At 37.1% G+C, this 25,390-nt stretch overlaps 1 protein-coding gene across 3 annotated transcripts; it reads left to right on the plus strand.

Annotated features, from left to right (window-relative positions):
• Positions 1-776: 776 nt before the first annotated feature.
• Positions 777-19,665, plus strand: PPM1A (protein phosphatase, Mg2+/Mn2+ dependent 1A). 3 transcript variants are annotated; one of them, XM_009490672.2, is made up of 6 exons: positions 777-912; positions 1,335-2,186; positions 3,996-4,113; positions 9,061-9,169; positions 11,773-11,830; positions 13,940-19,665. In XM_009490672.2, exons 2-6 carry the CDS (start codon positions 1,353-1,355, stop codon positions 13,967-13,969), a joined length of 1,149 nt encoding a protein of 382 aa, XP_009488947.1. In that variant the 5' UTR covers positions 777-912; positions 1,335-1,352; the 3' UTR covers positions 13,970-19,665. The 3 variants fall into 3 exon arrangements, with proteins under 3 accessions (XP_009488947.1, XP_075569482.1, XP_075569483.1); XM_075713367.1 differs by lacking the exon at positions 13,940-19,665 and having other exon boundaries at positions 11,773-11,881; XM_075713368.1 differs by lacking the exons at positions 9,061-9,169; positions 13,940-19,665 and having other exon boundaries at positions 11,773-11,805.
• The last annotated feature ends 5,725 nt before the right edge of the window (positions 19,666-25,390 follow it).

Raw genomic sequence — 25,390 nt, forward strand, 5'->3', positions numbered from 1 at the left:
AGTTGGGGCCTCTGGTAAAATGTGTTTTAGAGGCTCTTCTCACAGTTCATTTTTGTCCACTGTCTTCAAATAGAAAAGCTCATAGTCTTGTTCCATTACCTTGTGTTGTATAACAGGGATTTGCACGCTCTTTGATGCTTCCCAGGGCAGAATTTGCAAGTATGTAAAATGTGTGACCTATTTTGTATGATTTTTTTTAATAATGAATGCACGAATAAACTGATGTGGATTAGAAGGGTGGGTTGGATGGTTAGGGTGTGAAAGACATGAAGATAAACCAGTCAGTTTACACTGCCTGCAAATATAATTCTTATTCTCTTAAGCATGAATATTTGCTGCATCACATCCCAATGATGGGAGGTGGAGGAGGATAGAGTGTGCATTATATTGGTCTGGCTTGAATAAGGAAGCATGGATTTACAATACTTGTGATTTTGTTTCCAAACAGATTTCCTTAGACTTGTCAGGGGCAGTTGTCTTTCAGTGAAGTATGAATACATTAAGGTTTTAAGTAAATCTGCAGCCCAGGCATCTGAGAAGCTTGCTGTGTAATTTAACCGAAAAGCTAAGGATGAGCTTTCACAAGATGGCTGAGCCAAACTGATGGCTTGCTGCTGGGCTTGCTGCTGCCTAAAGGGACAGCTGCTCTGTTCCTTCTGAGTCCTGCTTCTAGTTATCCAGCATTGCCTCTTCCTTCGTGCAGACTCTGGCATCACCTTGATCATTCAGATCACTTTATCTGTTTAAAAACAAAACAAACAAACAAACAAAAAAACCCCAAGAAACAAAAAAATCACCAACCAAACAAAAAACCCTGAACCACCTCCCCCAAAAGAAAACCTAATCAGTTTGCGTTTGTTTCTCCATCACCATCGGAAAAGCAGAGTGTGAACAGGACGTTGTGGCGAGCAGGTAAGGATGTAGGGAGTGCCACTGTCCTTGAAAAATTGAGCTCTTTCATTGGCTCAGTAATTGCAGGGAACATAGCTATTCAGATGTGTGCCAGTTAACCAGTCCTCTTTCAAACTAATTTCATATGTACTTATAGTAGAGGCTTTTGTCAGAACCATGAATGATAGTGGGATATAATTTCAAGTAAAACAGCTGAAAATACTTAGAAAAATGTGAAAAGTGCAGTTCAGCTAGTAGCAGTGTCCTTGTTTAAATTAGATGAAAACAATGCAAATTTGACTTGAGACACAGAAAAGTCAGCTTTATATCTGTGTATTTTTGTCACCTTAGCATTATTTGGGCTGTTATTTAATAGTTTCCAACAGGGTGTTTAAACAAGAGATGTTTAAGAAATATCTTAATAATAATTTTTTTCTTTTTAGAACTGAAGGAAAGTCATCATGGGAGCATTTTTAGACAAGCCAAAGATGGAGAAGCATAATGCCCAGGGGCAAGGGAATGGGCTTCGTTATGGTCTGAGTAGTATGCAAGGCTGGCGAGTTGAAATGGAGGATGCACATACGGCTGTGATTGGTTTGCCAAATGGACTTGATGGATGGTCATTTTTTGCTGTATATGATGGGCATGCTGGATCACAGGTTGCCAAGTACTGCTGTGAGCATTTATTAGATCACATCACGAGCAACCAGGATTTTAAAGGGCCAGATGGGCCACCATCTGTGGAAAGTGTAAAAAGCGGCATCAGAACAGGTTTTCTGCAAATTGATGAACACATGAGAGTCATCTCTGAGAAGAAACATGGCGCAGACAGAAGTGGGTCAACAGCTGTGGGTGTCATGATTTCTCCCCAACATACATACTTCATCAACTGTGGAGACTCGAGAGGTTTACTTTGTAGAAACAGGAAGGTTCACTTCTTCACACAGGATCACAAACCAAGTAATCCACTGGAGAAAGAACGTATACAGAATGCAGGTGGCTCTGTAATGATTCAGCGTGTGAATGGCTCTCTTGCTGTTTCAAGGGCACTTGGGGACTTTGATTACAAATGTGTCCATGGGAAAGGTCCTACAGAACAGCTAGTCTCACCTGAGCCTGAAGTCTATGAAATTGAGAGATCAGAAGAAGATGATCAATTCATCATACTGGCTTGCGACGGTATCTGGGATGTTATGGGAAATGAAGAGCTGTGTGACTTTGTAAGATCCAGACTTGAAGTCACTGATGACCTTGAGAAAGTTTGCAATGAGATAGTTGACACCTGCTTGTACAAGGTAGCCAGACTTGAGAGAAGTTGTTTACTGTGTTTTCATTATTAGAAGTTTATGAACAAGTTAAGAATAAGTTTTGATTCCAGTCTATAAGTATCCAATGGTTTGTGTTAACATGACTTTGACAGTAGTTACCATGATTCCCACAGAAATGGTGATAGAGGGGGATCAAACACACAACAGAAACAGTATGTCTTTCTGGGTGCTTTTGGTTAACGAAGAGTTTAAAATTATGTACAGATACTTTGTGATCACTGGGAAACTAGAAGCTGATGGGAATTTATGGGCAAGCCAAGGACAATAACTGCCCTTTTCTGTTTCACAACATACTTTACAAAACCTTGACTCTTAAGACTTAATCAGGCTAGCGAATATTCTTTCCCTTCCTAATCTTCCCCTCCTTTCTTGGGCATACAGTAGTAACATTACTGTCATGATTACACCAAGATAAATGCAGAATGAATGAACCTTGACTTCATATTTTGCAGTTTAAAATTTCTTGACTGTATGAAGATCTGGCTTCCTAAGTTAGTTTTTATTCTGGTTTAATTACTGTATTTCTTATTCAATGTTGTGTGATACAGCTCTGAAACTAGCTCAAGTAGAAGAAGATGGGACTGTTTTGTTTAACACATCTGTGTAATTTTGTCTACAATAACTTCTACTTTTTATTAATAAGTTGCAGGATGGTGTGGTAACAGAAGACATTTGAAGTATTGCGTTTCATAGCTTGACACTTAATTTTCCAAAGGCAAGCTATAAGTCATAATGTAAAAAAGCCAACATTTTTGATACTAAAGAGGCAAGATGGCATCTCTGCTCTTGCCACATGGCAAACAAGGTCATTGTTTTCCATTTTGGAAAAATGTAATTGCTTTCCAATGCTTTGGCAGATTGATAATGCATGTATTTTTGTTTACAATTTTTGTCTGGTGATCCTGAAAACAAATACCAGGGAAGGAACAGTGACTTGTGGATGCTGTAAGCTTTGCAGTAGCCAACTGTCAGCACCTCCCCATATGCCCATATACTCTTGTTTTAAACACTGGCTTTTTCTTGCTCTTGCTGACCTCAGTGGATTTAATTGGTGTTAAAAGTATATGGATGCATGTTTGTAGACCAGAGCACAGGGGTATTGAAAGTGAACTAAACAGTTACTTTTCATAAGCAGAATGTGTTTGTGTTTTAACGTATTCGAGTATTAGGGTTCTGTTTAGTTGGAGTTTCAAATGTTTCCATTTCAAAGAATGCTTTTGTAAAGGCCTGGGCCCCTTCCAGCTGGTCTTTTAACAGATTCTCTCACTTGCAACTTTTCTTCTTTTAAAAGAAAAGGGTAAGAAAACCCCTAATAGCTGTGGGTTTAGGTAGAAGCACTGTCTGAATTCAGCATCTCCCTACTTAGTGCTTTTAAGCAGCAATGGTTTTCTTTACCCATCTAATATTCATCCTTTTTCCCAAAATGATTGGCTAGTACTTAAAACAAGGTGGAGCACAACTTTGTAATTACACATTTCTCATTAGTAATGTCAGTTTTTAAAAGACAGCAGGCTGTCTGTAATTGGCTCCATGTAGTCTTCAGACCATAAAAGAGGAAAGAACAAAGTGACTTAAAAGTTGTACTGAATGAATGGGCAGACTTCTGGAATTCGGTGAGGGAGTCGGGAAAATTAAGGGTAATGATAATATTAATCCATAGTAGTAAAAGTTGTATTCCAATACCATATGATTTGTGGATTTTTGTATGTAAAATGCTTTGATGTGTATTTAGCCTGGTGTGTATACATTCTCAAATCATTTTTTCTTTTCCACCAGGGAAGTCGAGACAACATGAGTGTGATATTGATCTGTTTTCCGAATGCACCAAAGGTATCTCCAGAGGCGGTGAAAAGAGAGGCAGAGTTGGACAAGTACCTGGAAAGCAGAGTAGAAGGTGGATCATTTAAAAAAAAATAAGTAACTTTGTTTCTAAACAGACCCCCTGGCCCCTTTCCCCTGCCAAAAACTAAGCTCTTAACACATAAGGCTTTTTAATAGACCCTGAAGTGCCATTGGCCATCTAGTGTACATTTCTGAAAAAGGCACTCATATAGTCCTGCTGTACGTCCTGAAAAAATTCTGCTATGAAAGTGCAGCAGCTTATAGCCCTGAAAATTATTCAGGATGGCAGAGAAATAATTCATTTGTGCTCAGTGTTCACGAGTCTGTTGACAGCACTAACTTCCGACCAGTAAATCCTCATTCCTGTTACATGGAGTTAAATGAAATAATCAGAATATCTTGCAAAGTGTCTGTGAAGATGGTAGTTTGAGTGCCATTTTTCCATATCATTATGTACAAGTTAGCCATAGTATTTTATTATCCAATTATGGTAGGGTTACAGCTTGATTACTGTCATCTTTAAGGCACCTGCTAACATATTTACTTATTTGAAAGTACATCAGAAATTTGTCAAAGCTAATCTTTAAGCTTTCATGATGGACAAAAGCTGGGAGTTCATGTTAGTCTGATAATAACTTCAGAATTTTGCTTTAAATTTGTATTTTAGGACTTCTTAAACTCTAAACTGAAACTGCAAGTCTTAGGCATTTTGGGTCACCTAACTAAAAATTATATCTGAAACCAATCTGATTTAAAAGATTTCTCATTAAAACTAGATTTATAGTGCCTTTTGGTATTTAAAAATTACCACAGCTTAGAGTTTGTCTCTGAAACATAAGACACACTGTATGCATTATTTGCATAGGTTAAGTCTGTTTTTGAAGTGGACTCCTCTAGACCTATATGTTACAAGTCTAGTTATGTGTGCGTAGTCCAAGAATCCTTAATAGCACACAGGGCACAATACGCAGAGTTCTTCACAGCTATGGTAGCAGTGATTAGTAAGTTAGAGGAATATATTGTGCACTTTTTTCCTCCTCAACTTGCATGAAGATAACACAGTGCAGCTTCAGAAATTTCACAGAGAACTTGCCTACAGGGGAATTCTGGGTTCAGACAAATTAATGTGCAATTTTAAAGCACTTAATACCTGTGTAGTGCTCCTCCAGAAATTACCACCTTTTTCAAAGGCCTCATTTGCAAGGTCTTGCCAAACTACATCTGTTCTGCCCCTGAACAAATGTCCAGACAGACATTTCTGTGTTTTAATCTAACACTTGCCTAATAGGAGAAATTGGTGCAACCGTAAGCAATAGTGTGAATCTTTTTGACAGCGTAGCAGGCATATCCAAGTGCACGGTAACGCTGCATGAGTTAAGTGTCAGATGGCTTTCTCCATTTCAAAGCAGTGAGCAGTTTTGCACGAGGCATTTGAAGAGCTACTATGTGTGCCCACTCACAGAACTGGTGAAGAACAAGTATGCTGTAAATTCACACATTAATTTACAGCATGCTAACTCTCCTAATTTGGGCGAGTATTACCTTCGTATCTTAGATATTTTGTCTGAGTTCAGACAAACCCATGAACTAGAATATGAAAATATGTTAAGGCTGCATCTTCAGCTGGCTTCATTGTACCCCAGGAATATTACAATGAGGAAAGCTGACATTTTTGTACAGACACTTCATTTTGTAAATGAAGAACCTAAACACTGGAACTGCATGTAATTATGGTACAGACAATGAATTTGGCTGCCAGTGTTTTGCCTTTGTACAAATACAAAATTTCAGGAATGAGCGAAGCGTGATAACTTGCGTAGAGGCAGGAGGATTCTGTATGTAGTTATAAAGCACTTTAATAGTAATTTAATGGGATGATGTCTGAACAACTTGAGGGAATACATTGTACTTCCCCTCAAGGGTCTTTGCTTCTTTTTTAGAGTTGTCCTCAATCTTTTGTCTATTGTTGCACAAAGATATTATTTAAATTAATTAATATGTAGTAAACACTACTCAACCCAGCAGTGATTTGTCAGCTGTGTGCAGAATTTGGCCTTTTAGGTCTTACTCATGAGGGAAGTTGAGAGGCTGAACTAAACTAGAACTTCAAGAACAGGAGTGGATTATGTTTGTTAATTTAACTTAATTCTTGTGCAGCTAAATTGTTTCCTGGTGTAAATGGGTAATGCAGTATTGGCTAGTGAGGTGGGACTGCTACAGCATCTGAAACTTTAAACACTACAGTGAATAATCTTGCTGTTATCCTAGGATACTCTAAGAATGACAGTGCTTAACTTTAAAAGCCTAATCTTCAGCTGAAGGAACTAGAAAATGTAAAGAGTGCTTTTAGAATGATGCTGCTAATCTGTAATACCAATTTAAAGTTAAAAATCATTAAAATGGAAACTTGGTGAAAATGCATATTACGTATTTTTATGCACTTCAGTAGTCAGTGTACTCCAACAAGTAATGAGATTTGATGCTTACTAATGTGCATTTTTTTTCTGATTGTACTTTTATTCCCTCAGCCCAGAATATGTCTTTATACTGTTAAGAAGTGCGAATTTTAAGACTGAATAGGGCTTAGGACTGATGGTCATCTTGAATAAGGAGAGGCGATTCAGATTTTTAAAAATGTAGGAAGTTTTCTACTTATCATGCCACCTAGGACTCTCCTTTTACTAATTTGATGTGTTTGTGGTCCAGATTCATAGCTACAATAAATAATACTGGAAGAAGAAGCAAGTGTGGAGAAGCATATTTGTGCCATTACTTGCAATAAATCAGTGTTGCTCTTAAAATATGTGAACTTCATGGTAGAAGTAATCAGTCATTCTAAAATGTGTTGCTATTATTTGCACTAATATGTGTTATTGATGTGTTGACTCTAAAAAGAAACTTGTCTAAGCTTTTTTCCTGTTCTCAGTTTTTTACATAAAAACATTCCATAGTAGATAGTCCTCACAATATTTATACGTATATAGAGAGAAATGATTTTAAGTTAGCTATTACATGTTCCTTCCCATATTTTCCCAAAATCAAAGCTCTGGCTTTTTCTTAAACTTGGTGTGGAATTCCCATTCTAAATATGAAAAAGCAGATATGTTTTGAATCCTTTATTTTAGGGTTGTAAGTACATTTTTGCAGTACTTGATGCCATGAAAATGTGTAGAAGGTTTAAAAGTAAATTAAAGGTTGGGGGGAGGATTGTAAGATGCATTGAAAGAAGATAATTCCAATAAATTAAACACAGCTAGCAGACCGACTCCATTTGTTGTGTCTTCAGTGTTCATTCAGTCTGTATCTATAGTTTTATCAAAATACAAATGTATTCATTTAGTGGAGACTGTATGTTAAATGTACTGCAGTTACAGGTTGTGAAACTGTGTAGTATAGGTAAACTATAAATTCCTTATTTTTGTACAGCAGAACTTTAGCACTAGCACAATGTAGAATATACTAGATGTTCAAAATTGCACAATAAAGGAACTTGGCAAACCAAATCTGAGATCTTTGCTTCTTATTCAGATTTAAGAGTGTTAGATTATTTATTTACTAAATACTAGATGTTAAAATGAATTTTGGCTGTAGATTTTTAGGAAATGGCAAGTTTTTGAGGTGTCTATGGTGTGTGGTGTCATGTATTTAAAACGTAGGTTTTGAAGTAAGCAGCTTAAAGCTTCGTGTTGCAGTGTGACACTGGTTGAGGGCTAGACAGTGTTTCCACTCTACCTTGCAAATAATTTACACAGCCTGGCTGCAAAGTAAAGCTGATGCTTTTTGTAAACACACACAGCTCTGAAAAACTGTTACATGCATAGGAAGTAGTTAAATTATAAAACTGAAGCTTGATATGCTCTTCTGGAATTAATGATTTGGGGCAAAAACTGAATGCTAGAGTATTTTTAAAAAATGGTACTGATGAATTCCAACTACTCTTCAAGCTGTGTAAATGCTTTATTATGTGAAGAATAGTGTGTGTGTGTGTACATACGTGCATATTAAGAACTGCATGCACGTATGTACACATTATTGTATGTGTGCTGCAGTATTCACTTGAAGATCAACAGTGCCAAGTCTTAATAATCTGTATCTCTTACATTTTCTGTGAGCTCATGTTTACACAGAAAGCGATGAGATGCATTTTTTAAAATGTGCTTGTTCTTTAGATTTCATAAAATCCCTATTTAAAGAGTGATTTTTCAGGGGTGGTATGGTCTGAAGTCTCTTGAGTTCAAATAAAATTGTGTGCTTACGACTTGGGGGAAAAAAAAAAAAACAGGCCTAAGAATAAAGTTAAAACAATGAATTTCTTGGCAAACGTGACTGTGGCTACAGCGCAGATTCTCTTCACCCAGAAGTTGGAGTGGATCAGCTTTAAATAACTGCTCAATATTCACATATCCCCTAAGTGAGTTGAGGATGGAACTGTCTCTTAGGTGTGATGTCCCTGGCTTTTAATTTGTATGTAATAGTTCTTCAAATATGCATGTTGCTGTAATGCAGTTATAAGTGTTGGCTAATATACGTACAGCCATCGGAGTTATTTTTAATACGTCTAACCTTTTGTTTCTTGAAAATATTATGCTTTCTGTGATGGTGATAATCTTTTATCTTCTGTTGCAGTGATAAAGCTGATGTTAATATCTGCCTCATGCCCAGGGCATTTTGTTGGGAAGATATTACATCTTTTATTATATCTAATGTCTAGCAGGAAAGCCATTAAAGAATTTTTTCCCACTTTTATTAGGTAGCTGTGTGTTTCTAAAACCAGTGTGCATGTTAACAGTTAGCAGTATATCTTTGTCAAATCTGTTACAGGTTCTTTTTCTTATGGAACCAAAGTTAACAATTACCATGTTGAATGCGGTCTGTCATCTTTTTTTTTTTTTTTTCCTTACATTAACAGAAGTTAAGCTGCCTTTTTATAAAACTGAGTGTTTCAATCTTTAAGTTAAATTTGGACTGCACTTACAAAAAAAGTACTTCTGATTCCCAGAGATCATAAAGAAGCAGGGTGAAGGAGTCCCAGACTTAGTCCACGTGATGCGTACGTTAGCAACTGAGAGCATCCCAAACCTCCCGCCAGGGGGTGAATTGGCAAGCAAGTGAGTTCACATCAGTGTAAATGTGGTTTTTGGTTTAAATCGAAACTTAACTGTAAGGCCACTCTTAAAAGTGGGGGGTGCGGGGAGAACGGTGTAGTACAACAGGTGATGATCTGTTCTCCAATTTTTATTACTCGGTTGTTCTGAATGAAAAAGACAAGCATAAGAACAGAGTTAACTATGAATCACTACTAAAATTAAATGTCAAACTAGTTTTGGGAAGGACCAAGTGTTTTTTAAGGGTGGCCTGAGTGTGTCTGTTCTTTGTAATTAACTGGGTTTTCTGGGTGGGAGGTTACATTTGAAGATGCGAAAATAATGCACTCACTTTAGGAGTTACTTGGATATGTAGTTCTACACTTCAACAAGAAGTGATAAGCGTATGATGTTTTGCTTGGCAGCTTTCTTCTCCTGTCTGTAGCTAAAGCAATGTTGTAATTGCTTAAAAGTTTGCTTTTGTGTATCTCTGCTTGTGACCAATCTGAAAACTAGATAGAAGTCTATCAAAAAGGAAAAGTGGGAAGTTAAATTTACAGCTTTATACAAGCTGGCTTTGTCCTTGAAGAGTTCAGTGTTGATGCTCTGTGGCTTCTCAAATTGATGTTCAGTCTTTAAGGAAGCAATGCACTTAGCTCGTTTGCACACCAAGCCAAGTGCTTTTTAGTTCAAAAGACTGTTCATGAACCTGTGCTGTGTTAAAACTGATTGGGCACATAGGGTACAGACTATATTTTTAAGCCGGGTACAGACTATATTTTTAACCCTTTAGAGTATGATTTTTGTATTATTACACCAAGACATGAAGACTTTAGGTACGTAGTTGAATACATGATAACTGAACTGTAAAGGTAACTTCTACAAAACAAAATTGTTCTTACATGAACTGTTTGACTAGGAAAAGAAGATACAGCAATTTTATGTATAACAGCAGCCTCTATTTAGGATGTGTTGCTGTAGTCTTGAAGTATCAATAAGTCAGTTACTCATGAAATATGGCATGCAAATTGATTTTTCTCAATCTCCTTTAGCTAGCAGTAGCATCATGGCCATGAGGAATTGCTGAAGTGACTGACTTCCATGGGATTTTGTGTCTTAGTGATCCTAGTTGGAATAGGGATTGATAGAAGTACGGATTTAATTGGATGTCAGCGTAACTCAAAACACTACTGCCAGTTTGGAAGGAAAATAATGCTTTTCAAGAAACCTGCCTTTTCTTTAGAATCAAAGATACCTATTTCTTGAAAGATAAGGGAAACTTTCCGGTTCATATGTGCAATGTACTTTGCGTGTAATTGCTTGTTTTTATTGCTTTAAATTCAGCCTCTTCTTCTGTGCCCTATAATCATTCACTAGATTCACTATGATGTTTATACTGCTGCATGGTAGTTCCTGACTTTTCAGTGTTATGGGATGATTATAAAGCCTATCATCTGCTTTTTTTCTTCTAATGCACTCCTTTGTGATTGTTCTGCATGCATTCATGAGCAGTTAAAAGGTTGTTCTTTGAAGTTTGTTTTGTATCGCAGTTGTAGTCTGCTGCTTCGTCATACTTGGTTCTGCAGAAGGGGATCTGGAAGAAAGTTGCTTTTAAAGTCCAGTCTATAATTCCTGTCTTTTCCTCCCCTCTTTCCTTCCTGCTCCCCCTCCAAAGTTGTTTCCTTATATGCTGGGTAAGGCAAAGGCTTCCTCTTCCTTCAGCCTCACACTGGGTTTTTTTGAGTATCAGTTTTCAAGAAAACCTTTTCACCCCGGGGGGGGGGAAGGAAAAAAAACCCTCACGAACCAAAAAAATCCCCCACATTGCTTGTTTACGTGTTGTTTGCAATTTTTCTATTAATATATTTCCTATTAATATTTCTATCAATATTAGAAAAGCTGAGAATGCTAGAGATGAAAGTTAATTACAAGCTATCTTACATATGCTAAGCAATTTTTTTAAAGCAGGAAACTGTCAAGATGCTTTAATTTTTTTTACCAGACAAAATTCTTCTCAGTCTGAAGATACAATGCATAGAACTGCTATTTGCAGTTTAAATTTTTTTGAGAAAAGTTGCGGGAGAGTATTGGACATACTATTATAGAATAGTATTGCTTCAGAAATAATTTTCCAGGTTTGCCCCTGGAAAGTACATTTCAGAATGTAACACGAACAAAAAAGTACTTCAGAATGCAATTTTTTGTGCATGCAGAAAATAATAAAAAAACTACCACTATTCCCCTATGAAAGTGCCATAATACATGAAGTACTACAGCCGTGTTCATCAGACACAAAAATGACCAGGGCAATCAACATCCATCAAGTTTTCTGAGTCCCTTTTTCAAAGTCAAGAGACACAGCACCAAGCATCGCAGCCTCATCTGAATGTCAGATTGCGCTCTTCTGCTGAACTCTAGTAGTATTCAGCCTTGTTTTTCTTCAACCTAGGGGTTTGAAGGGATACGGTAGCTGTGTTCAGTGTTTAATGACAGTGCTAACTTGCAGTAAACTTGGTTCTGTGAATTTAAAACCTTTTAAAGTTTGCATTTTAAATTAAATTGTACTTAGGGAATTTGACTGAAAAAAAGACACAACCCTAAAATCTTGTGGGTTTTTTTTGCTCTAGACGGAGTGTGATTGAAGCCGTTTATAACAGACTGAACCCCTACAGGAATGATGATACTGTAAGTATCCTTTCTCTTAAGTTATCTTTCCCCCCACCACAATTATTTTAGCTGTTTTGTAAAGAAACATATCGCTAGTTCTTGTTAAAAGATCCCTTCCCCCAAAGAAGCAGTAACAATGTTGTGCTCTTTGGACTATGTTTTGTAATTAATTTTCTGCTGCCTTCTGATCATAGTCTCAAAACTCTGGTATGGTTGATTCATTTGTCCTCTGGAATTTCATTATTTGAATCCTGCCTGGGAGTGGACTGTGTAAGCACTTCGATTCTGAAGCATAGAGCATTTACAGCAAGCGTACAGTTTAGGTTCTTATATGTCAGTGATCAGTGACATGAATCCACTGTCAGTGGGGAAAAAAAACCCCAAAACTCTAATAAAATATGAACAGTGTTCCCAATTGCAGTTAGATCACTGGAAACAATGTTCTGTCTCCAAAAGTGCTGTACTTTATGAAGTAGTTAAATTGATCCTTTACCTATTGGCAAAGATTACTTACATGCTTAGGTGTGACATAAGTGAAATGCATCCAGACATAAAGAATTGTCCGTTGGCTTTACAACTGGGTACTAATTTATTTGGCAGTTCTCATTATATCTTTAGCATAAAAATTCCTAAATAGTGGCTGAAAGAGGATGCTTTACCTTCAAAATACATTCTGTAGTATTTTTACTGTTCTACAAATGTACAGTACCCAAATGTCTTTGTTTTGTGATGATGTTGGCGACTTGGATACAGGAATTTGCATACTGAATAGTTGGCATGCAGCTCCTGTGTTTTTACTCACTACTGCTTTTATTCTTCATCCTTGCACTTGAAACAAACAGAACCATTTTGGTCTTCCATATAATTGCTCTCCTTTGCTACTTCTGGTCTTGATGAAAAAACTGGAGGTGGTACTTTTGCAAAAGGGCAATTTTAGTGATTTGGGTTTTTTTTACTACACCTCCGTGCCAACTGTTCTTTATGGTTTGTAATGAATTCTGTGTGCAAGTTTGAATGAAGGGTGTAGATCTTTAGTGCAAAGAAATTGTCATATGTGGCATTGCTAGAGACTTAATTAGCCTCTTTTCTCTCGAAGGAATCGGTAAGGCAATGCTTTTAAAGAGGGGTAATATTTCTGCCTCCTGCAGTCTTAGTAATGATAGGTAAATGTAGCTGTGGAAGCAGCAGCATACACTGTTGTTAAAGCCCATCATGGCCCTTGATTACTTAGGGGAAGGTAGCAAGTAATGCTGAAACAACCCAAGATTGCTGTACAGAAGCAGTTTGCTCTGCCTGTACGACTGACTTAGCTCTTGCTTCAGCTACTTAGTAGAATTAAATATTTGATTGTGCTAGGATTTTTTTTTTTTTTAACTGACAGCAGGAATTGGTTAAACATTTTTCAGGGGTGTGGTAGTTACAAAAAATCCACTGTTGCCTCTGGGCCTAAATGGACCAAATTTTAGGGATACTCAGATATTGGATGCATGGTTGTAATGCCATGTGGTGTGGCCATATGGTTATGGTTTAAAGTACGGCATGTCTCTGCTTCCAATTTTTTTTCTTCTGTACATCGTTTTTTTCTTCTTGCGGTTTTATTACCATCCAAAATTAGGGTTTCCTGCAGTTGCCCAAACTATACTTCTCTAACCTTAAATTATAAGTGTTAAAATTGATCTGAATTATAACGGGGTGTCAGTTGATGACTATCTTCCTATGCAGTGAGGGAGGGCTGAAAACACAAAAGATGGTAATGATCATAACAAATGGCATGAGGCACATCCTGCTCTTTTAATGCACTGGTGTAGTAAGTGTATCCATTTTGTATTACTTCTAGCTACTCTGGGAATGCTTTTGAATAATGTTCCTACGTTATTATTTTGAGGATTGATAAGGCTAATAATTGATAAAACACTTGGTCAGATTTAGAAATGTCTTGGTACTAATGCTTCATTAATTAAGCATATGTGGTTTTTAGACACTTCTTAAATGCTATTTCTGAAAGGGGAGAGAAAACAGACTCCTAAAATGATTTAAGTCTTTACCCTTTTCAGTCTGGATTATCCAGAAACTGCTGTAACTATGGGCACTCCAGACTTTAAAGGGTTCCTTCTTTTTTTCTTTAAGGATTCTGCCTCAACTGATGATATGTGGTAAAACTGCTCATCTAGCTGTGGAGTTCACGTTTCATCCTTCAAATGAAAGTGCAGCCCAACCTCAGTGACCCTTCTTAACATCCATCCTCAACCTTAATTAAAGAAGGGAATATGATGTGTTGGCGAGAGTGACTACAGCAGTATGACATCTAGCCCAGGAACTGATCTTTTTTGTAAAACAGACTTCTGTAAACGTGATTTCAAACCATAATTCATGTTGTAAATCAGACTCCAGCAATTTATGTTGTATGATTTTGTTTTTGTAAAGTGCAATTGTCTTTGTACAAAATGCTCATATTTAATTATGAACTGCTTTAAATCACTATAAAGGTTAGAAGAAATGTTTGGCTTGTGTGTTGCAACAATATATATCCCTTTAAATTCATGTTGTGGTTTTGGATTGCAAGGAGCAGCAGCCTAGCCAGCTAGGTGCTCAAGAGGTGCACAAAACTGTAAAGATAACTTTTTGTTTTATATGAAAGCTGAACTTGTGGGCAACTTACCAGAAATTACAGTGTGTGAATTTGCTTGGCAATGGAAAGATAACTAAGAGTAGTGCACATTCTTCAACAAAGGTATATTGTTTTCTTGGACGCACTCCTGCTCTCACATTGAGTTAAAGGGACTTCTGATTTTGACTTCAGTGGGAGTTAAATCATGCCCTATTAATAGTATCATGTTCATATGCGTACGAACCTTGGGATTAGAATGCCTTGATTCTTTGCACCTCTTTTTTCATTAACCCTTTACCTGAAACTACTAATCACTGAGCACGAACAGGCAGCTTTCTACATACGGTAGGAGTCTGCAGCATTTTTACAATCCTGATTGGCTGGGTCTGCTGCTGTTCCAAGTAAAATACTTTGAATTCCATTTTATCAATAAAGCTTGATTTAACAAACAAGAAATTTATCCATAAATGTGTAATTCCTTTTTTCCTGCCTTCTAAAATGTCAGTGCCATTGTAAATGATATTTTACTTGTGGAAGAATATTTTTATTAATTGGTAGCCCATTTTTAAAATGGGAAGGATTTTGATTATTGCCCGAGACATAGCCATATGCTAGAGGATGATGTGGGATTAATCCGTTAACCTATTTTTTACAAGTGTGGGTTTTTTCAGGCTTTTTGGTGTTTTTTTTTTTTCTCCCCACTGAAGATGCGCATTGGTTTGAATTTGCCTACTGTTTGATAAAAATACATTTGTCAAAGCCTGACAATCTTTAACATTTTATGGTGTGTGTTTTTAATTGACCCACTTACTTAGAATGAGAGACTAGTGGTTAAACAGTACTTGTGATTTGAGATATAGCATGTTGACAATATTTAACTGTTCGTTGTTTAAAATTCTAATTTAAAATTTTATAAGATAATAAACTAATTTGATTTAAGCCTAGCTTTCTCCCATTGAGCATACAAAAATTAAGTTTTCAAGTCAGTCGTGTTTGCAAAACTGCTGTTTTGTGCACCTTGTATTGTCTTTTTGGTTGAGAATATTGTATTTAATATGTAGTTTACTCATTTAGTAGGCAGGCTCCCCAAAAGGAAAATCAGTAAAACAAGTAGATTGTAACATTTACTGCAGTTAACCAGAATCAAAAGTTGGTGTATAATTACTTTTTGATAGGAAAATGTAGTACAATGCATTTTGCTATATTTGTCTTTCCCTAACTTTGAAATATACATATTTGTATATATAGCCTTAAAACTAATGCAGAGTTAGGGAACACTGAACAGTGAAAAAGTAATTTATAGTGTCTTGAAACTAAGTATAGTATATACCAGCAAACTTTTCTTTTATCCCTCTTGTCTATGTGGGGTGCTTAAACGTAACTTCATTGTATTCAGTTTGTAATCTGTTCAAGCATGAATGAAGAGAACATAAGCACTATTTGTATTTATAAATTTATAGCAATTTTTGCTTAAAGAACCAGTTCTTTACCTACCTATGAATAAATGCTTAAAATGTCTAATTTTGTTGTAGAGTGCAAAACTATAATAATGTTAAGTTATAGCTTCACAGGCACCTAATTAACAAGCATATTTAATAATACATGGCGTATTAGTGCAAAAAGCTAAACCTAATTTAGGATGAGACAGACAAAGTTCTGTCCTTTTTCATAGAGACTAAAGTTTAGTTTTGGAAACTGCAAAACCTTGAACTGGACTGTGGAACCTTTGAGTTTTAAACTTTAAAAATCGGAAGCAAAACTGTGGTGTGAAAAGCCATACTTCAAACCATAATCACTTAAACTGTCTCAGTGACAAATTATATATTTGAAGCCTCTTCTTATGAGGTCTCCTAAAGGTTAGAAAGAAAATAATTCTGCTATTGCTACAGGCGATGTAACTAGGTTTGAGGGTAGCGGAAGAAAGCCCGTTTCAGGCCTTTCTCTCTCCCGCCTATGTTCAGCGTTTTGATGAGGTCAGAGCACTGAATCTACTATGTATGCATAAACACTGCCATTTTAGATACAGATTTTGATTACAAAATATACGAATTAAGTATATAAAGCATCCTAGAAAAGAGGCAAGCTGTACTTTTCACTGCGCTGAAAAGAAAAAGGCACTTTTGCACCTTTGTGCATCTCCTTGTTGCACCAGAAACTTTTTTTTAAATGCTAAAAACATTAGCACCTCAGGGGCAAGGCAGCAATTTTTTTTTTTTTAAGTATTATGTGCTATTTATTTCCCTCTTGGAAAAAGATTCTTGTGTGACAAAAATGAAAATTGTGTGATGTTAAAAGATGTATTTTTAAATACATGTTCAAATTGGATGGTCCCAATTTGCTTGTTTTTTAAAAGGAAATGACATTTGTAAAGCGACTTTGCTTCATATGCCGTGCAACTTTGTTTTCCTTCTATATTTGACAGCTTCACTGGCTTCAGTTTCTGTGAGTTTTGTTAGAGTCAGATTAAATGTTTCACTAATCGTTCTGGGAGAATACCTGTACTGCTTTATAGACAACTGTTTCAAATAATTCTCACTAATTCAGCATTGAAATATGTTCAAGACAGAGGCTTCTAAAATGTGTTTTAAAACCAGTGTTGAATGAACTAAATGCAATTACGTTAAGTAGGGTCCTACCTAGATTTGCAAGGCGTTGTAAATCCATTGTATCAATAGAGTCCCTGGTACACACGGTGGGGCAGAAATCTGCAGGTCCCGTGCAAATTATGAAGCCATGGCCGCCTAGCTGGCTCGCTCTTGCCTAGCCAGGAAGAGGCACCACAAAGACCTCGATGCGTGGCCATCATTCATTTTAATCTTCCAGCAGAAGTCAGAATCGGAGAGAGAAATTCCATCTGCTTGTCATTAAACTGTGCTGAATTGCAGCAATCCTAGGTTGTGTCATACTAGCAAGATGCCTGATGAGTATTAAGCAGCAGATGAGTAATGGTAGCACTTACCTTGATCGTTCATGCAGGTGCCAAAGCTAATCATTTTAACATGTACTTAGGATAAACTGACTTCAGCTTCCATTAAATTGTTTATTGCAAACCTGGTACTGCCTCAACCATATAGGTTAAAACCTGAGCCATTTTGCTCAGTTCAAGAATTGGAAACTTAAAAAGGTGATTTAACAAAATGAGGGAACAGTTTTCACTTCAGTTGATTCCCTGATAAGAATCTCAATTTGTTACACTGGGATAGGATAGACTTCCTATTGCATTTCACCTTAGTAATCTATGAACTAAGGATATGGTTTCATGATCAACTTGTGTCAAGACTAAACTATTGCTGTAAGTTTGCCCCTCCTGCCTTTTTTGTGCCAGCAGCCACGCTGATCTGGCCGTGCAGTTAGGAATAAAAAATCTGTACTTTTCAGCTGGGTAAATTGATAAGCCAGGTATGTGATGCTGCTACTAGGGCAGGATGCAGAGTGGGGAGACAGGACTGAGAGCAAAGGAATGGTTGCGCCACCCCTTCTGCCACAGTCTGGGAAACCACACCCTAAACGCAGATAAACGATTGACCTGTGTAGGGAGTATCGAAGCCTTTGCAGATCTTCCTCCACTCTATACTTAAGACAAACGTTTTGCTTTGGTAAACATTCTTTTTGTTAAAACTGGGATCATGAGACTTTGGTTTTAATGTCATCTTGTGTATGAGTTCCATGCTGACAAAGTTATTTTCTGTTCGCTTTCCTTAGATGTGTGTAGCTCTGTCCTGTGGGAGAGACAGCATGGCTGCCACAATTAGGTTAATGATATGGTTGTTAGAGTTTACCTTATTTCAACGTGCATCAGGATTTCATCACGCTGAAATGTTCGCCTTCATCTCTACACCTTCTTGAATTGCTTTTATGTGCAAATGACTTGGTACATTTAAATTTCTTGATATTTAAACTTGGCCATGTCTGTAACAGGCTAACGTTTAGTAAAATGTTACCCTTTTCCTCATCATTTGGCAAATACAGTATTTTAATACAAACCTGATCTACCTTGCATAGGTTCAGAAACAGCAAAACTGTGCAGAGTTATAGAGCTGTACCTGATAGTTTTCTGTAGAAAATGGAATTGTTACTCCATGCCAAGCTTTATAGGTGTGAAAATAATATCTCCTAGATAACTAGTATAGCTCCTTGTTCCTACAGCTACGTGTGTTTGAGATAATAACGGAGCCTTCATATACCAGTACAGGGTGTAAGGTTGCTACTCGGCTGGATAGATTTTTAAACTCTTTAAGTGGTAAAAAGAGACTCCACATGTGAATTTCTAGCATGCTGTAGTACATAAAATGAATGTGATTCCTGCTAAAAGATGTGAAAATGGAGCAAAATTTAAAAGTAACAGTCTGGAGCTCAGTACTTTTGACTGACCTGTCTGTGAAATACTGATCAGAGAATCTGATCTTCTGGTGAGCTCTTTCTGAGCGGTCTCTGTGGAGTGCTTGCATGGCGTGCAGGTCTCTGCAGACCCAGCCGTGCACCTTCTGAACCTCTTCGTAGCCTTATTTTGCTTAATAATGTTGCTTTTGTAAATGAGGTAGCAGTCACCTGGGCCGTGGCATTTGTTCACAGAAGTTCAGGAAGCTGTAGGAAAAATTAAAGCTTGTCTTTATTCTCATGCACCACTAAATGCTTTCAAGTAAAAAAAAAAAAAAAAAAAAAAAAATACACAGCATGCTAGAAGTTGAGTTTACATTATCTCCCAGTGAAAACTTGTTTCCAGAAAAATCTCCAAATATTTCTATTTACTTAATACATGAAAAAAAATGGCTGGAGCTTTAATCTCCTGATTGTGTCACAGTTGTTGACCTGTAGTGACCTAGGCTCTGTGCATATTCCTTGCTTTATCTATGTTTTTATTTGATGTTCCTTTTAAGTAGCAGTAAACCGGATCTTTTTTCCCCCCTCATGTAGGCACTCTTCTAAAGTCTTTGCTTCCAAGCTAAGAGAACAGGAGTGATAATGGTGTCGTAGGAAAGGGTTTTGGGGGAGGCTTGCTTTAAACACAACAACAAAACCCCTAACCTTTGCAACCACAAAATTTGGGAAAGTGGGCTTAACTTTAAAAATGCCTTTTATAGAATTAATGAAATAGTTCTATTCTGAAAGTGTCAAAACTTCAGTAGAGCTGGGATGACAGGTCACATTTCTAGACTATATGTTGTTTTATGCCTAGCCAGATTTTTACACTTAACTTGTACTGATTCCTGCCCAAATGCTTTTTAAAATATCACTAGACGTCTACTTTTTTGTTTCTACCCCCCCCCAAAAAAAAAAAAAAAAAAAGAAAAAGAAACCCAGTGGTCCTTACTACTGTGTAACTAGCCATTTATTTGCAAGGGTGAGTGCTGTGTCAGCTAGTAACATTTTCCTTTAAGAGCACTACATCTGCACTTCTCAGCTTGCTCAGTGACATTGAGCCAAAACTGAAATTCATTTTTGCTTCCGTTAACTCTATGGCTCTGAAGAGCTGGTGGGAGCGTGGGGGTTTTTACAGCTGAAGTAGACAGGACTTTCCATATGTATTGTGAGTAAGCCTCCAGAGTTGAAGGAGGTGCCATTGATGTTTCTTTTGAGAAATATCTTTGAGAAGAAAAAATGAGAAAACTGAGACTGGCAGGTCGTAAAACATTACATACTTTTACTTCTATCAATGCCTATAGTAGACTAAGGTGCAGAGTTTTAATTTCACTTGCGTTCCTGAATGCAACCCAGTCTGAGCAATGGAAATACTGAGTAGCCGATTCCATTTTCACTGTTGGGATTTCAGGCTGAAGCACAGCATTTTTGTTCAAACTACAGGGGAAAATTAAGATAGTTTCGGGAAAATCAGGCATGCACTTAACTTTATGTCCTGCTGATGTTGATGGAGCTTCACTCACTATATAAAGTTTGCACATGTATTGGAATGAAAAAGAAAGGTAATCTTTATTCAGTTTGGGTTTTGAAAAAGCTTTTCAAAGCCAAAGGGGAGAAGGTGCTAAGGTTAAAGCAAAATGTTAGATTAATTGGAGATAATAATTTCATAATTCTTTAAACATGTAAGTCAGCTTTTTTTTTTTTCTTTTAAAACATCAGAAGGGCATGGTTTAAGAGGTTCAGTCTTTGATGTAATGCTTTTAGCTGTAAAGAATAAATAAAAGCATGAAACCCAAAATGAGTTACCCGGGATGGAAAAACAATGACACCCTAAAAATCTAGGAATAAATGTGCTGAATTTACATAGCATTATTTCCATGTCCAGCGATGGACCTACTGAAAAGATCTTTGTCAGTGTTTTTAGAGGAGCTTTTTATTCTTGCTGAGCGTTTGATGCTAGACTGGCAAGTCTGCTGCAGTTGGAAATTTCCAGACTCTTAAATTGGAAGCTGGGCGTTACACAACAGAGTCCCCAGTCCGTGGGGTGCTGCAGTACCTGTTACTACACGTTCTGCAGGTTAATGCCGTGCAGCCCTTTGGTGCTGGAAGTTGGGATTTCCTAGCACACGTCTTACTGCTGATGGTGTGATTCGCGATGACCTTGAGTACCAAGAGTTAAGTTGTATTTATTGACCGGATCTAACTCTTTGGTGCCAGGAATCTAGTTTTTGGAGTAAATGCTGAATTATGCAAATATTATTGGCAAATCGTGCCGGGTAGTTCACTACTCGGAAAACTAAATTACTAGTGACAAAGTGTTAATATGAGACAAAAGCCTAGATTTTCCTAGGCAGGGAATACTGGATATTTGAAAAGTGTGAGGTCTGATTTCCAGAACTGGCTGCTGTATAAATCTTTCAAAGCAGGTATTTTGGTTTCTAGCATCTGTCTTGTTACTAAGACCACGTACAAACATGCTGAATTAGAGAGTTTTCACCTGTCTTCTCACAGAATTGACTCCACATCGCATCATAAGAGTCTCGTTTGTAGTGACATGCTGTGCCTGTCTTTTTAGAAGATTCATGACCTCTTTATATCTATTTTGTGGAAAGTGTAACTTTTTTCATTGATGACCTGTATAAATGTGTTTTATGAATGGAGAGATTTAAGCTTGAAAAGCATGTTTGCAGATTACACAGCTTCATTATGGGATTTATAAATTTAACAGAGTAATATACAAGAGCATAACTATTTTCCTTAAGTAGAATGTATAACTATATAATAAATTATTCTCCACGTAGTTCACCCACTATTTACAGTTTTACACAATTCAAACTGTGTGTTTACAGAAAGTTCAATAAATGTATATTTTGTACTATGTACAGATTCCTGGTCCCAAAGAAAATGTGTGAACTTAGTTTCTAACTTAACTTTTGAGATTGTACTTCTTTTTTTTCTCTTTTTTTTCGTTTGCAATCAGTTGAACAAACTGCGTTATGCCTGTCAATGGTGGAGGCTTGCATTGGAGTAAATGGGAATTGGAAATATTTCTAATCTACAAAACTGATTCCACTAAATAAAACAGGCAATTACATCGTGTGTGTGTATTTGAGTGGTATGCTATAAACCATTTTCACATCTGTTACTGTCACTAATTTACAAACTTATCAGGCCTCCTTCAGTTTTCTGATTCAAGCTAGTTATATTAAAATGGCATATTGAGTGCTTATTTTGATCATTTTTAGTTACAATATTAAAAAATCCCCCTTTTCACTGTTTTTCCCCTTATATGTTGAAATTCCAAGATAAAGCAGTGTGTGCTTGGCTCCACCCACAGTGTTCCCCAGAGACCACCCAGTCTGGGGTTTTGAGGAGAGCTAGGGATCCATTAGGATGCCCAACTTCTGGAAAACCAAGTCACACAGGAGCAAAATATATTTGTATCTTCTGCCCTGATTCAGTACTGTAAAATACAGGATAGACTTTTGTAATATAATTTGTAAGAATTTAAGGATGCTAAAGGATAAAATAAATCTTTACTGTGGTTTTAGCCGGTATGATTTGGAGGAGAATGAGCCTATATGTTAACAGTTCCGATTTATCTTCCCTGGAAGTCTTCATAGGGAGCTGGTAGGATTCTGACATGGACTCAACAAATTAAACCAGGGGAGAGGGTAGGAGGGTGTTCTGCTATCACCTCTGACCTGGAGCAAAGTTGTCTTTCCTAAAGATTCAGCCCCATCCCTTTAAGGATTAAAAATCAGAACTACTGAGTTGTCCAGCAAAATTGAGGGAATATTTCTGTGGGTTAGAAAACTGAAATTGCTACAACGTGATTGACTGTTAGCCTTGGTTCACACTAATGCAGCAAACATGGGAGATAAAGTATATCCCTTTGTTTTCTAGCTCAAAGTTTATAAAAAGAATGCTTTATCCCCTCTAATTGGAAATTTACATTTTAGTGTACTTTTCCTCAAAGCCAAAGAATAATATACCTCTGAATAGCATTATTGGTTAATTTAAATGTTTTTTTAATCTTGACATGTAATAATAAATTTGAATGTCATCAGAGCTGTTTAGATAGAAATATTAAGCTAACTTAAGGTGTTCGTTGTGGCTGAATTTAATCAGACAGCATTTACATAGGCTAATTTAGAAGAGGTAGAGCACTGAAGCCCAGTTAAATCATTTAATGCTGATTTTGATTTTATATTTCAGCAATTTTTAAGAATATAAGAGCTTATTCTAATGTGATGTTCTGAAAGAATGAAGGTGAATTTGGCAAAGAGTAGCAAGAAGAATTGTTTACAGTTACTGATAGAAATAACTAAGATAATTGTTCCTGCAAATACACATACACCAAGAGAGGCTCTGGGAGTTGAACTTTGTGTATGGCTTTCATTTGTGAGCTTGCAGGACTGGAAGTTCATCAGTATAGCAAGAATTCATATATTGATTAAGTTAATTTGTACGTAGCAGTGTTAGTGCAAACTTTCCAATGTTTCTACTGAAAGTGGGAGAACTTAAAATTATCCACAGCCTTTCAAAGATGCCTCGTATGAGCCACAGCTGTGAGAAAGATTTATTTTCTTTTCCCAGTTAGCAACTTTTTCTGGTGTTCACCCTCTACTTTAAGAAAATATTTGCTAGCCAAGATTTTAATCCTATTAAACAGGACTGAAAACTTTGCTGCAACCTACAGCTTAGACTTGTCTTGAATTGAAAGTTTGCTGAATAGACATTTAAACCAGCAAGTTTATTTGTAGAGTAGAGCAAATATGAAGTAAATACAATCAGCTCTATGTGTTTTCCTGTCTTTACCTCTTCTCCTCCGTAGTAGAAGTGTCTATGACACTGTCCAGTGTCCGGCTGATTCTCTTTATATCTTCTTGCCAGAGCTGCATCGTGGCTCTTCCCCTTTACTCTGACGCAGTACGTCAGAGTTTGCTGCTGGCTCGTGAATGCCAAGTATCACTTGGTGAGAACAGTCACCTTCCACTGAAAATTGAATCCTGTCCCGTAAACTATAAAAAGGTATGGGATAAAACAGCTATGTAAAATTTACTTCAACAAAATAATTCAAGGTATGTTACAAGCATGCAAAAAGAAAAGGCATTTAACGAAACAAAAGCTTTTCTGGTCTGTTTAAAATAACCTGTGGAGTCCCTAGACTAAGATCTAGACAGTAAGAATAGGATATTTGGACACGGCTGTCCTCCAGGTCTTTTGCAGCTGTGCTTTTTTTTTTCTGCATTTCCTACTTACCCAAATTACTTTTTCCAAAAGGCCAGAAACCTTTTGAAGTATTCCTTTAGAGGAGTAATTTGTTGGTTTTGTAGGACTCACCCTTGTCGTGGATATAGTGGGAGTCTGTTACCTGAAGAATATGAAGTGACACAATCAACTTAAATCAGTCTTAATCTTAATATGTTTTACTTCGTATTATAAGTACCCTGAAGCATGCACTTCAGAGTGTGTTTGGATATTTTGCTGTTGTTGCAATGTTTTGTTTATTTGGGGGATTTTAGTGCTTATCTTCAGCTATCTTAGAAGACTATATACAATCGGAATAGGAAAGAAAGGGAAGTCACCCTCCGGGTGGTTGTTGTTGACTCCCAGTAATGAACTGGAGACTGGCAGGATGTCAGGAATCAGTTTCAGGGGGAAAAAAAAAACAAAACAGAAGGCTGATTTTAGAAGGCTTTTACTGAAAATATTAGCAATGAAATATTTAATTACAGATATATATTAGCTTAATGCTTTTACACTCTTAAAACTTCCAGGAGTTTCAATATGAAAACTCCGTTCTTCTGTTAGGAGACATTAATAGGTGGCCAGCCTAATAGGCTGAACCTTGCCCAAGGTTCAGATGTTAAGCTGAGGGTGAGGGTCTCATTTTACTTGCATCTTGAAAACCTCAGCGTGGGCATGAGTTCAGTGCTAGAAGAAAGCTGCTCCAGGCCACAGCCCAGCTTTTATTATCTAATAGCTAATACAAAGCTTTCATATTAGAATTTGATAAGGGGCTGTAGGCACCTTATCACCTTGTTTCTGGGTAGACCATAACCTCTTGCCTAATTTTGGTATTTCCTGTGTACACAAATCAGTTGGGTCTTGTTCTTGATTGGTTCTTGCTTTGCATGCAGTAGAGCAGATTCCTTCTGCCACCTCTCGCATACACCTGATCCCTTTGAGTTTTCTTCCTTAACTACGTCTTTTTGGCCCGAAGCTGCCAGGCTATTCTGTAAAAGCTTGCAAATCCTCTAGGCATTGTTATAGTCCCTCTTGCATCTTCTGTGTGCATTTTCTACATTTTCTTGTATTAGGAATAGCATGAGCTTGCTTTCTACGCCACGTCATCTAATAAGGTTTGAGGCTCTTAGGTGCACTGCTAAAAAGCTAAACACTTTCTACCGTCTCTACGGGCAGCTAAGTCATGCTGTAGTGTGAATACCTTGTCTCAACTTATCTGACCACACGTAGACATTTTGTCCATTTCCACTCAGTGGGTCCCACGTTGGCAGAGCCCTGCAGCATATGCTGAACACTGAGTCCCAGCTGAAGCCAGTGAGCTTCTCGCGTGCTTAAAAGTAAGCTCCCTCATATGTTTT

This window comes from Pelecanus crispus, chromosome 6 (assembly GCF_030463565.1).
Source record: "Pelecanus crispus isolate bPelCri1 chromosome 6, bPelCri1.pri, whole genome shotgun sequence".
Classification (NCBI taxonomy): domain Eukaryota; kingdom Metazoa; phylum Chordata; class Aves; order Pelecaniformes; family Pelecanidae; genus Pelecanus; species Pelecanus crispus.

What these genes read in the sequence shown, in the direction of transcription:
- PPM1A (XM_075713367.1), top strand. Translation starts at nt 1,353, where the DNA reads ATGGGAGCATTTTTAGACAAGCCAAAGATGGAGAAGCATAATGCCCAG. An exon ending in CCTGGAAAGCAGAGTAGAAG is followed by an intron (nt 4,114 to 9,060) that starts GTGGATCATTTA and finishes TCTGATTCCCAG; the next exon opens with AGATCATAAAGAAGCAGGGT. An exon ending in GGGGGTGAATTGGCAAGCAA is followed by an intron (nt 9,170 to 11,772) that starts GTGAGTTCACAT and finishes TTTTTGCTCTAG; the next exon opens with ACGGAGTGTGATTGAAGCCG.